Consider the following 13,567-nt stretch of genomic DNA (forward strand, 5'->3'; position numbering starts at 1 on the left):
TACGTGTTATATTTATCATTGAAAATATAACACAATGATAAGGATAAGAAGACCTCCCAGAGGAAGCCCAGACCAAGGAGCCCGTCACAGCCCAACTGGCACAATCAGCCCAACTTAGAAGGCCCAATGAATAAGAAGATGAGCCCAAAGAGCTACATTCGGCCCACAAAGGATAGACTCAACCAACCGGTCCAAAGGGAATGACAACTCACTAGCTGTGCTGGTAACCTTATCTCATAAAGGAGCACCAAGCTTAGCTCAAGAGGTGAGCTTGGCAGACGTGACATTCCGCACAATAAACCGAATCAGACGTATGAAGGAAGTGATAAGGACCAACATTATAAGATACACTGTGAGTGAAACCCAAATAGTTTAGGAGACTTCAAGAACAACCCCCAAGGGACTGCAAATCCTAAGGGATAGCTACGGAAGACCCATCCACCAAGAGGACTCTTAAACCTAATAAGGAACAAATGAGTCTTGGGTAAGGAGGACACTCCAACACCCGTCCATTCCCGTTGTGAACAGATGAGATCCAAGGGTCCTAGTCCCAATGGGGCTCCTCCCAAAACCACCTCCATAAGAGGTACGAAACTCATACACAATCAATTCCATTCTCTCCATATCTCGACTGATTTAGGAGGGGGGTCGGCGACAGCCATGTCGGTACCCATAGTTTACCTTGTCTGTTTTGCAGGTTGACGGTTGAGCACGCCGAAAACCGCTTCATCACACAACATTTCGTAATGGACTGAACGTATAAAGCGGTAGGAATATCAAGTAATTGTAAATTTTGGAGTGGTTTAATTAACTACCATCACCCGCTTCAAAAAGTGATTTTGAGTGTTGCTTAGGTGATATTGTAACTAGCTATGGGGATTATTTAGACGTCTTGAGATGATTCAACAACGAGGAATGGAAGCTATGGAAGTGGAGTCAGACTCAACTATTGCAATTAACTTGATTAATGAGATCCACCTGAGCATTCTCTCCACACATATTTCTGATCAAAGAGTGCAAAAAGCCCTTATGGAGACCACGGGACGCACCCCACGGCACACGTTCAACGAAGGCAACCAAGTAGCGAATAGACTTGCCAATATGGTAGTCAATCAAGAGGAGAAAATGACATCTCATATCATCCCACTTGACGATCTAATCCCATTGCTACGGGCAGACATGTGAGGAGTGACTTTTGAGAGAGTTTTGTTGTTTTTTGATTTCTGGTGTACCAAAAAAAAAACTACTCGTAAGAGAATTTTTTTCCCCCGAAAGAAATAAGCTAGCAATGGTTAAGAAAAGTTGAACTCGAGACATGCATTCATGAACCAAGTCGTAAGCGTTGTACCACGTGAGTTAGATCCCAAGTTCATCCCTAAGGAATGAGAAATTTTTAGGTGCCGGGTGGGTAGCACGTGACCGTGCCCACGTGATGTCCGAGTAGCCCATCTGGGCCGTCCAAAAGTGTGTTGGACAACCTAGATTGAAACTCACTCTCTCCTCTTGCCCCACCACTCTCTCTCCTTTTTCTCTCTCCAAATCTGAGCCATCCAAAACTGAAATGAACAGCCCGGATGTACCGAGCGGACACCACGTGATACCCACCCAGCACCAAAAATTTCTCCGAAGGAATTTAAGGTGAAGACTGAAAAATAGTACTCCTTCTAACGACTTTTTCATATACAGTCCACAACTTCATTAGTTTGTACAAAGATCTAATAGAAAACAAGTTCAATTCGGTTGTACAAAGATCTTTGATGATAAGTCGTCTTCCTAACCAAAACCCAAGTTGCATTTTGTAGACTACCAAAATAAGATCAATAGAGTCATCCAGGTAAAATGTAAAATTGTCAGGTGCCATCAATTCACCTGTTTTTGTTAAACGTGGACATAATCCGCTGCTCGTCGTATATAAAAAAGGTTCTAATTTTCAATCTCCGTTTTTCTCTGTCGATGTATTAATATGTCATACATGAATGATTGCGGTAACATACCTCTGAAGAAACCTATCTTCAGTAGTCCAATTCCATGATGCTTTGGAAGGGGAAGAAAGATCATATTAAACATCATATGAAGATAAAGTCATGGATTGTTAACTAGAACCACCTATTCATTTTTAAGTACAAAACATATGGTTTCAAACGTTCATCTCCTCTGGTAGTTTAATTTCTCTATGCAATATGCGAATAGAGAAGCTATAACAATGGGGTACATAATGAGAACAACTCCCACAATGGGTAACTGATCATGGTGATATCCAAAGTAATCTGTCAAAAAGGCTGATACAGTTTTAGTTTCACCAAACACCGTAATCTCCTTCTGTATATCTCCATACTGCGAAGTAAGAATACCCTTTAGAGTCCAAGATGTCGGAGTAAGATAATACATCCAGATCCACCACTTGGGAATTTGCTGCAAGAGGCAATATGAAGACAACTAGGTCAGTAACATTGAAAGATAGAAGAAGAAACAACAGAAGTTCGAAATCCCAATTATGGCCAAATTGCCTTTAAATTTTTTTTACAAGGTGACCATTGAGGAGATCGAGATTTAGAAGTCAGCTTGCACATCATTGTAAACATTAGTTGTGTTACTGCCTTAGATAAACTACAAAACCGATGTCAGGAAAAAGTTTTAACGGCCTACAACAAATGTCTTATGAATTCACACCTTTCCAGAATTTCACTAACCAAATATGATGATCTTGCTCACTTTCTGAGCTCTGAAGTGATAATGGCTATTGAAAATTCCAAAAACAAAGTCTGAAGTTCATATAAACTTGTAAATTCCCAGATTTTCCCTTTTTCTTATGTCAATGCTATTCACCACCACTTCATTAATATCAAATCACGTACCATTGAGTTTGTACCAGTTTAGGCAAATGTATAAAGCCTCTACATGAAGGTTGTTCTCCTAGTTCTATTATCACCGGTAATTCAGGAACCGCAGAATGTACTCCCAGGATAGGAATGTTCAGCTGAATGCAAACTACGATTAGATTACCGCACGAAGAAAAGGTTAGTAGCTTACTGGTCGGGGAATAAAAAACCCGGAGAACAAGTTGAACATTACGTAGACCACTGACTGTAGAATTGTCGCCATTGGAAAGCTTGGAGTCATTGCAACAAGCAGCATGCCAACATAAGTGTAGTACAACAACGAACAAAACATGGCATAGAAGTACCAGAAAATCTTATAAGCTGACCAATAATATCCTATCATCGGATATGTGATGATAAAAAAGACAATTGCTTGGGCTAAGAGATAGGGAACCTCAATCGTGACCTACAAAATTAAGTAGACATATTTAAATACGTAGCAAGTATGAAATGCTGATAAAACGCTGATTAAGAAAATAGATGAAAGCAAAATGCTGAATTAGAAATGAGAAGAAAAGTGGCCGGTATGTTTGAAAACAGAGTGAGACATCTATGAGCCATTGCACTCATATATTTCCATGGAAGGTTTCACGTTGTAACAAAAAAATCTGGGCAACATTGCAAGTTACTGCTTTAGGTACTTAAGAGGTTACCTGAGCAAGTGCATAAGCCCATGACCCATACATTCCTGCAAACCTTTCCCGATAAAGAACTGATCTTTCCATTGAGACGTATGGGAAAACTGATGAACAATTATTTAAGCCCAAGAAAGTTGTAGCAGAGTATATTGCCCCAAGAACATTGAACAGACTCTGTTGGTTATTTCTGTCCAATAAAATGATGTCAATGTTAAACTGCACAAGTATACTGGTTAGCATAGGAACTCAAACCCGGAACGCATTAATGTAGACATTATAGGTCAAGGGAATCAGGAAACCAATCTCATGGGTGTGCTGTTTTGTCAAGTAAATACCTAATGCACTACTTAACTTCTAATATATTGACATCGTTCAATTTTTGGTTACTTACATTTTCCTCCCTTGACCCCAAAATAGAATCCCAAAAAGCAACGATGTGATCAGCAGATACATGGAGCGCATCAAGTTGTACGAAGGACTTCTCCAGTAAGACAAGTGTTGTTTCCAAAGGCAAGATTTGAACTGTCCCCAACCATTTTGTGAGAAGCGGGTTGTAAAATGCAACTCTTTTGAATTGAGAGGAGCACTAAGCGTAATTACAAGTGCTTTATTGTTCCTACAATCACAATTCCCAGAAATGAGTCCTGAACAAGTAAAGATTGGTATCAAAGCAAACAACATAACATCAGAAGGTGTTCCGGGATATTAATGAGTCCATCCTCACAATAAACATATTAATGCATCACTGATGCCGGTATTTGACGAACAGAGACCATTGCACAGGTTACCTCTCCACATGTAGGTTGGGGATTGCATGTGCGGGAGAGTGTTATAAATTGTCCCACATTATAAGAGCATCTCCAAAGGGAGAGGCCAAATTTGACGTGGAGGGCAAACGGTTAATTTTGGCCTCAACATTCACCCCAACCCAACTGCCTTCTACTATGCCAAAGCCACGTGGCTTTGAAGGCAAGGCCAAGCCTGCCAAAATTGGCAGCCACATCCTCTCATGTCAAATTTTAAAAGTTGACTGTTACAATTTTGAAAACATTCCCGTTTGAATTTTCTATTGTTTTTCCTTTAAAAGTTAGAGTTCTATTTGACATAAAGGGTTGGCATAAGGATTGGAGGGGATAGGTTGATGTCAAATAAATATAATTTGACATAAAGGTTGGAGCGGAGGCTATGATGTCAAATTGGAGATGCCAAAATGCCACAAAAGCCTTCAAAAAAAAATTGGCATCCTCAATTTGAAGTCTAGGGTTGGAGATGCTCTACCATTCAAAACTAGTTTATGAGCTTGGGTGGCCTTTCTACAATTGCCAATTGGTTTCGACTTGGATGCTTTAACACCAATGAAATGTATAAATCCGTATAAAAGATAGAATGATTATCATGGGACCACCTAAATCTAAGATTACCTTAAGACCACAAAAAGACACTCCGGGGAAATTGTCTACATGACTATTCAACTTCATAAAATGCTTAATTTTGGAAACTCTACATTACAATTATGCCAAGCAAGACCATAAGGGCCATCCCTACTCGAAACAATTAAAGAAGTGACTGGCAATTTAACTCACTGATACAAGAGAGAATTCTTATAAATTTGAGAAAAATCAATGCCAAGTTTGGCTTCTGCCGTTGTGGAAGTGACCTCTAAAATCCATGTCGCTGGATTGTAATTATTTCTAATCTTTGGGATCCCAGAGATATCCTGCTACAGAGAAATGGTTGAAATTAAGAGAATCGCAATTAACTTTTTAATATCATACTCATGACCGTAAGATAGTTAAGGAAAACATACCAAAAGAGACTTGTTGCAAACTGACCTCAAAATATTTGACGACACTGCTTGAATGTTGACCAAGTGGTCCAGAGTAGATAATACGCCCGCCATTTTTCAATATGACTAACTGCAATAGATTCCAAGAGGGTATTAGACGTAAATTGTATAGTTGGAGTACACATATGAAATTTCAATAGCGAAAATTAGAAATTGAATGGTCTCCCAGAACAAACTTTGAATCTATCTTGATCATTCATCACTTCATAAGAGCCAATGTATTGTTGTAGTTCAATAGATGGGGTAAAGTAAGAATTTGTTGCTGTTAAATGTCACATGGAGGTATAATAATACAATAGATTTGGTATTAAGGAATAAGGCTCCAACATGATGCTAGATAATCATATGCCTTCTAGCTTATAAGCTGGCATTTTGGCCCATCTATTATCACGTCTGATCATCTTAAAGGATTATCTTGCTCAATGGCAGTCTGATTGGACTAGAAGTCATCCACAACAATAAGACAACCAAGAAACCCAACAATCAAATAAACTTCAAATCTACAGGTAATTGATCTAAACAACTATGTCTTTCACTTTTGAGGAAACTAACTATGCACTTCCAAGAAAACAAGGCTATAAATTCCATTCCGATTTCACATTGATTCAATTAACGGAGGAAAAGTATGACTTTTTCCAGTGGCCACCACTCTTAGCATCTGGCCAGGGCTATAATTTGTTCTGTTATCATTGTGCAATAAATTTTCCTGTGTTCCACAATTTTGTTTGAATGATAAACATTTTTTTAGTTCAGAGTGCCCACCAACACAGTTAAGCTAGGATTTAAAGATTTTCTCTTCCAATCTTATCAAACAAACAGTTTCCTCATAAGTCAAAGCTGCTAGGGCCTGTTAGTGCATATTGAGCTAGCAACTCACAAACAAGACAAACAGTATGAACAAGGAATACAAACTCATGGACTCACAAAGTCGATCATGTCAACTACTGTTGTACGTCCGGTTACCCAATACCTATTACAATGGAGAAATTATGTGTTGATACAATGCGAGGAAAAGCATCGCAAGTTTACAACAAGAGCTCAAGCTATTAGAGTATAGGCCCACAAGTATGACAAGTCTCACGGAGCTAATGAAAGTAATAACACCACCAAGACGACCAAAAACAAAACAGAAACTTGGAAGGCTTGAAATCAAGAGGAAAAGAAGGTTCTCAAGCTTGTCTATTTGTTTCCCTATTTTGAGTAAATTTCTTTTCGGAAAGTGTTTTTGTGAGTACAGAACAGTTTGTTTGGAAAGTTTTCGGACCCACACTTAACCCATAAGAGTTCAAAAATTGTACTAGTCGCAAAAATTGTACTAGTTCAAATAGCTCTCAAGATTCAAATCCGTCATTCCAGTACAACATTCGAAGTTGGTTCATGTCCCAAGTATTAAAATGGTATGGTAATTGGTTTCCTACCTCATCAAACGCTTCAAATATGTCAATACTCGGTTGGTGAATGGTGCAAACAATTGTTCGTCCCGTATCAGCCACATTCTTCACAGCCCGCATAACAATTGCAGCTGCTCTGGCATCCAATCCAGTCGTAGGTTCATCCATGAAAATAAGGGACGGGTTTGCAACAAGCTCCACTGCTATTGTAAGCCGCTTTCTTTGTTCAGTTGATAAACCACTAACACCAGGCAATCCAACCAAATAATCTCTAATTTCATCTAGCTCAATGATCTCTAGGACCTCTCTCACAAATTCCTGTGAACATACGCATCAGCTATAAAAGTGAGGCTCTAATCATTTTTCAGGAGAATCTAAGGGAAAATTCAGCTTTTATGTACATATATATACATGAGAGATAGGTCATACGAATTTCGTTTTTGAATCAATTTCTGGATGAAGACGCAACCAAGCAGAATAAACGATGGATTCTTCTACTGTAATTTGTGGGGAATGAACATCACTTTGCTCACAATAACCAGAAATTCTAGCAAAAGTTTCTTGAACCTTAGGATAACCTCCAATTCTAATATCTCCTTCAATATAGCCACTAGTTTTCCTTCCAGCAAGAACATCCAGAAGAGTTGTTTTACCAGCTCCACTGACACCCATCAACGCTGTTAGAATACCGGGCCTTAATGCACCCGTAATATCACAAAGAAGTTGAAGTTGTTTCTGAGTGGAACCCTTTTCTCTCATTTCCTGTGATAAATCAACATGAAAAATCACCCGAGGTAAGGTCATCTAACTACTTTAGATATCTAATAGCAACTAAAGGTTCTTAAGAGATTTGTTTATGTGAATACCAAAGGGGTGTCAATGTAGTATTGCACATCTTGAAACGCTAAAGTTAGGGGCTTAAAAGGTAAAACCAGTCGATCTGTAAAATTAAAAGAATCACCCTTGTTAATTGCAGTAGGAATAAACAAAAGACAATTAACGAAGGAAATGATTGATTGAACAATAGAATTTCATATAAATTAAATGTATGCGTGTACGTCATTAAAATAAAAAGTCCACTGTGTTACCTTTTGGAATATGATTTTATAGTGGCTCAATTTGATATTTTCCACCACTAAAAACATTAACTGGTGTTAAAACATTTTGAAACACCAGACCAATTGCTAAACGAGGAGTTGGCTTCCACTTGTGAGGAAGATAAATATCACACCCTGTTTTAAGTACATGTGCATCCATAACCCCATCTATTGGGGATTACATGGGTACCATTATTATTGATGATGTTGTTGAAGTACATGTGAAGCCATACAAATAAGCAAAAAGAGAGTAGCAATTTCTCAAGGAAATGGAATATTCAAAAAGAGGAGCGGAGAAAAAATGACAAGACATGATTCATGCAGAAAATAGAGAGAAACAAAAGAGAAACATAGGAAGAGAGAAAATCAGACATCAATACCAAAGAAAACGAAGCACAAACGAGATATCTTATATACATGCGTTACGTGTGGGTTCCAAACCCTCCTCTCCTCTCCTCTCTCTCTCTCTCTCTCTCTCTCTCTCTCTCTCTCTCTCTCTCTCACTAAAATGAGTTTTCTATATTCTCTGCTCAGAAAAAAATACTTTTCTGGTGAAATTTACCTTAGTTGTTCTAACAAGGATGGTTGCCGTGACAAAACCTACAGACAACTTGACCTTGATTCAAACTTATCCCAATTTCTTGTCAGACTAAACGAATTGAACACGTAGACAATTCCCTAGAAAGGGAGCAGTAACAAAGTTAAACAATTGGAATTGACATATGAGCAGCAAAGGAGTGGGCCAACGCCGTTGGGATGTGCTCTTCTTTCAGTGTTCCCGCAAGTCCTAAATTTAGGTTCATCAAATTATCAAATGAGCCGCAAATGTACACCAAAATAAATTTACAACTCCAAACTACGATTAACTTGATGCCAGCATGGATTGTCATAGATTGGATATGTAGGCAACCCCCAGTAATGGGTAAAATCACAAATTTTGTGAACCTTAAATTTTCACCATCCAAACCAAAAATAGCAAATTGAACTATGTTTGTATTGATCCCAAACTATGGGTACGTAGGCTGTCAGCCCCTAAAATAAATAAAAAATAATTTTACCCTACACATTCTCGTGAAATGATAGTAGTGGTAATAAACGGTTGGAATCAAAGGGTGTTCAATTTGAATCAAGGGATGTAATTAAAAGATATAGTTATCTTGAACAGGTCCGACATATATTATAAATAAGTGATTTATTTTCATGCGAGTGAGATTATGTTAGCAATAAATAAATTGTTTCCTAGCAGAGTGATCATTTGAAACAATATCTAAAAGTAACTTGGAGAAAAAGATGAATTATGCAAAAAAAAAAGAGAGGCAACCTTGATGACGTTTTAACGTAGTTTTCTCATAGCTCTTCGACTTTGCTTCTTTATCAGAACCATTGGAGGAATCTTCATTTCCTTCTATTCGGGAGAGCTTCTCACTTGAGATAATAGCATGAGAACTAGGAGCTGGATTTTCATTTTTGAAATGGAACGAGAACATATCAGTATGTTATTTGTACCTCAAGGAGATATCATTTTTTTAAAGTTGAACTTACGGTTTAAGAAGGTTAAGGCCAATGTAAACCCAATGTTGAAGAGTATTGCCAACCCGAGTAAGCCACCAACTGACAGCCAGAAGAAGTATCCCCTAAAGTAAAGTCCACGATTTTCAAGTGTTTCTATCCCTATTGTTGTATTCCCTGCCAGTTTCTACAAAAAAAAATGTAGAAAAGCATAGAATGAATAAGCTGATATAATAAAGAAATGCTAGTGTTCTTTCCCTATTTTCTCTGACCAATAAAATGAGACATCTTGATGCTGATGTTGTTGAAGTTGCTAATTGTGATAAGTAATATAACTGAATATTGAAAAATATCTATCTAAATAAGCCTCAAATTATATGCTTTTAGAATGAGTCAACCACTATATGAGTAAAAAGTGAACCAGTGTACAAACATGCAATTCACTGAACTTCGATGCCAAAAAAAAGGCAGCAAATTTACATCTAGCTAGATACTCACCTTTTGCCATCTTGGAGCAAGAAATTCATTTACAGAAAGGCCTATCTCACCATAACCAAACAGGGAAACCCAAAATCCCCACTTCAACCAAGTTGGCATAGAGGCTGCAAGCAACAAAAGGGCTTAAGTTTGTTTTCCTATATAATTTGCCCAAACACAAACTTGAAAGAGATCTCGAAAACTTACGTTCTGGTATAATAAAGCCACTGAATAAAAAGACAACTACTATCAACAACATGCCAACTACAGAAGAAGCAGCCATTGTGCGGAAGATAGATGCCACCAAACGAAACATCGATGTTGCGGCAAAGTGTAGAGCAAAAAGTAGAATAAACTGTCGGAAGAACCTATGATATAGAGGCAATGGAAGACAAAGAATTCCATCAAGTTTAACTTTTACAAAGAGTCTGTGTATGTACTTGCATGTACTAGTGAAGCTTGGTACTTTTCGTGGAAATATATTAAGGGTTAAATACATGTTATATATGTCTAGTAAGGCTAGTAAGGCTAACCTCCCAGGCTCTGGACTGTATCCTATGACATAATAAGTAAGAGAAGTCCAAATTAGGGCTTCGAACAGTGAAAGAGGAACCTTGAGAATTGTGGATGGGATTGCGTATGACCACGCTGGATAGAAGTATAAGTCTCTCTGTTTGTAGAAAACAGCAAGTCTTGCGACAGTCATGAAACTCTCGGGTATCCCATCAAAGAAAAGACTAGTGAGAGAAAAGAACAAAGCACCCAAATAGTTATTTGCATGAATGACATCAACACCCATCCGAGTTCTCAAGAATACAGTCATTGCGATAAATGCTGTGATAACAAGCTGCAAAGAAGAAAAAATGAAGCTTTGGATATTACACACGCCCTTAGGCAAAAGGATTAAGGATTTAGCACAAAAATGCATGAATGGTTGAAGGTGGTATTGTGAAGAAAATAAAATGTGAGGACGAGGGAATAAGAAATCGCCAATCATAACCTGAACTGTCTTGAATACATAGATAAAAGAATTCCTCCTCATGAGAAGATATTCCCTTGACATGCATGCTTTAAAAAGTTCCCATTTAGGAAGTGAATACTTGCTAAATGAAATTGCATTCTTATGGCTCTGTGACTTCGTAAATGGCTTTGATAGGTCCTCATCTACCTTCTTCCCAAAATTAGATTCCTTAAACTTCTTGCAAAACAAATCAACAGAAATGTAATTCCATGACTGTTCAGCTCGGTGCCAGTACTGTGCTTGATCTTTTCTAGATATAACCTGCAATTGAGTCAAGATGTAACGAAATTGTAGAAACTAAGAGAACAAGGAAGAATTCCATATGAGCCACGATAGACTAACCTCTTGGAGGAAGTCAGCTACACCTTTCCTTTCAGGACATCTAAACCCACAATTCTCAAAAAATTCCAGAACACAATTACGAGGTCCATGGTACACAATCTTCCCTCCTTCCATCAAGATGATGTCGTCAAAGAGATCAAATGTTTCTGGTGCTAGTTGAAGAAGTGCCACAAGTATAGTGGCATTTGTGATATGCGCTAGCTGCTTAAGACAAGCAACAATTTGATATGTGGTAGAACTGTCTAAGCCATTTGACATTTCATCCATAAAAAGTGCTTTTGTGGGACCTATAATCATCTCGCCTGCGATATACAAACAATCCTTTTTTCTCATCTACATAATAAATGCATGTCCTTGACAGGTAGTGGTAATATAGTTTCAAAAGACTTGCACCAACGAAAACACCATGTAGTTGCGAGTTTGAATTGCATCAAACAAGTGTGAAAACTCCCCGTATTCCATATCCAAAAAAGAAAATTTGGCAGACTACCTGTAGTCAACCTTTTCTTCTGACCACCAGAGATGCCTCTTCTCATGGCATCTCCAACCAGTATGTCAGCACATATATCAAGACCTAAAATCTGAGTAACCATGGAAACAATGAGAAATTGTCAACCGGCAAGGAATTTTCCTAGCAATGACATACAAGAAGATCAATGCCAGCTATGCTAAAAGAATTACTTTCAAAATGTAGTTAGTCTGAAGAGTAGCCCTTTGTCCTTCAGCAGAAATCGCCTGGTAAACGAAAACAGACACCATAGCAGATGTGATAAATCATTCACATTAAATATATGAAAAAATGCAACTAACGACATTTAACATTTTGCATGAAGTTTAAATCAGCTTGCAATTTTAGATGCTTCTAATGTATGTAACGAAGTTCTTGACCTGCATGGCTGCACTGCACCCCTTACAGAAACTGCCCATCAACTAGTTCATATCGATGGTACTTCATATCAATTTCCATCTCATCACATTGTCAACCGCACAACTACTGTCATACTCCTAGGGTTAAGATTGAGCTTGCTAATTTCTATATTCCATTCCACACCCCCCACCCCAAACTGTTTTCTTAATACTCTACAATTGAGGTTGGAGAAGGTATTTAGGAAATCTGAGTGCAATTTGGTTCAAGCCTCTTGCAGAAACTACTAGAATAAACATGAGAATGAGAGAGACAACCCCCCCCCCCCCCGAAAAAGAGGCATCCCCCCTCCCTCTAAAAAGAAGCATCTCAATAACATGTCATGTTCCTGCATAACCAACAAAAGCCTGTATAGAAGAAGGCTGAAGTTTGCCATGGGGTAACATAACACTGGGCTACCCTCATGAAACACACCGGCAAAACCAAAAACAAGGGTAAAAAGAAGACCAACAGTAATAGCACCTTCATGTAAGTATCTACATCTGGGTCTGGAATAATTCCTGCCTGCTTCTCCCTTCTGCTGACCTCAACCATAATCTCTGGATCACACGATTACAAAATTTCAATTAGGACCATCAAATTACAAGGAATCAACAACAAAATGTTACCCAAGGAAAAAGAAAAAGTAGTACAACGATCCTTTTTGCTCATGGTGTGCATACCTGCTCGGTTTCCAACCCCCTGACAACGAGCTGAAAAATCAAGTGTTTCTCTCACAGTCATTTCAGGCATGTGTAGGTCATGTTGACTTACATAAGTTGAAGTTTTCTGTGGAACGAACTCTTCCAGTTTGTATCCGTTGTACATAACTTCCCCTGAAACCTGTTGCGGAAAAAGGATGAACAACTGAAAAATATGTTCAAATGAGGGAAGATGAAGGGAGGCAGCTCTTGAAAACTACCAAAGTACTGCTGAATCAATGAAGCAGTAGAGCGTCAAATGTTTAGCCATACACACTCGATGCACTGAGTGAAGTAAGAAATTCAACAGGGTTACATCTTGTTTCTTACGGTTAAATTAGCACATGTTTTAGGCAATCAATGATCCACTTTAGGAATAAGAAATTCAGGAGAGTAATGCTTTCACTTTTAAATCAACTCAAAGGTAAAAGCTATCCCAGACTCCCAATGCAAGCAAGACGAAATTAGATCTGGATCACTTTAGTAGTGGGTGACTGGGTGGTGCTTAGAAGCTATGCGAGACAAGATCCCAGGTGAATCCAAGTTAATTTCATGTAAGAGAACGTTAAAAGTTGTACCATAAACTTGAATGAAGGTATACAGTGTGTATTTCTTCTGTACAGGTTTACAGTATGTTCGATATGCATGAATCTGCAATCTAACCTTTTAAAAGAAGATCTCACAAATTAGAACCTCAAAAACTAAAGTTTTTGAAGTCAAGCAAAAGGTCCTGTGAGCTTCACCTGTGGTGTAAACCGTGCA

General features: G+C 38.3%; 1 protein-coding gene across 2 annotated transcripts in view; it reads right to left on the minus strand.

Annotated features, from left to right (window-relative positions):
- LOC131308695 (pleiotropic drug resistance protein 3-like) overlaps positions 1–13,567 on the minus strand; it is a 43,141-nt gene that overhangs the window by 27,250 nt on the left and 2,324 nt on the right. The window contains exons 5-24 of one of the 2 annotated variants that reach the window (XM_058335675.1): positions 12,788–12,947; positions 12,588–12,664; positions 11,882–11,935; positions 11,691–11,781; positions 11,201–11,502; positions 10,838–11,119; positions 10,371–10,684; positions 10,045–10,205; positions 9,859–9,962; positions 9,394–9,547; positions 9,173–9,304; positions 7,621–7,694; positions 7,184–7,516; positions 6,782–7,072; positions 5,350–5,433; positions 5,101–5,234; positions 3,909–4,133; positions 3,533–3,704; positions 3,031–3,285; positions 1,919–2,412 (exon numbers count right to left, since the gene is read on the minus strand). The exons of the other annotated variant lie outside the window; for it this stretch is intronic. Of the exons in view, the coding sequence (XP_058191658.1) occupies positions 2,146–2,412; positions 3,031–3,285; positions 3,533–3,704; positions 3,909–4,133; positions 5,101–5,234; positions 5,350–5,433; positions 6,782–7,072; positions 7,184–7,516; positions 7,621–7,694; positions 9,173–9,304; positions 9,394–9,547; positions 9,859–9,962; positions 10,045–10,205; positions 10,371–10,684; positions 10,838–11,119; positions 11,201–11,502; positions 11,691–11,781; positions 11,882–11,935; positions 12,588–12,664; positions 12,788–12,947 (3,666 nt within the window). The 3' untranslated portion in view covers positions 1,919–2,145. Of the gene's footprint in view, positions 1–1,918; positions 2,413–3,030; positions 3,286–3,532; positions 3,705–3,908; positions 4,134–5,100; positions 5,235–5,349; positions 5,434–6,781; positions 7,073–7,183; positions 7,517–7,620; positions 7,695–9,172; positions 9,305–9,393; positions 9,548–9,858; positions 9,963–10,044; positions 10,206–10,370; positions 10,685–10,837; positions 11,120–11,200; positions 11,503–11,690; positions 11,782–11,881; positions 11,936–12,587; positions 12,665–12,787; positions 12,948–13,567 lie in introns of those variants that run through there. 2 annotated transcript variants of the gene reach the window in all.

Source organism: Rhododendron vialii, chromosome 11a, assembly GCF_030253575.1.
Source record: "Rhododendron vialii isolate Sample 1 chromosome 11a, ASM3025357v1".
Taxonomy (NCBI): domain Eukaryota; kingdom Viridiplantae; phylum Streptophyta; class Magnoliopsida; order Ericales; family Ericaceae; genus Rhododendron; species Rhododendron vialii.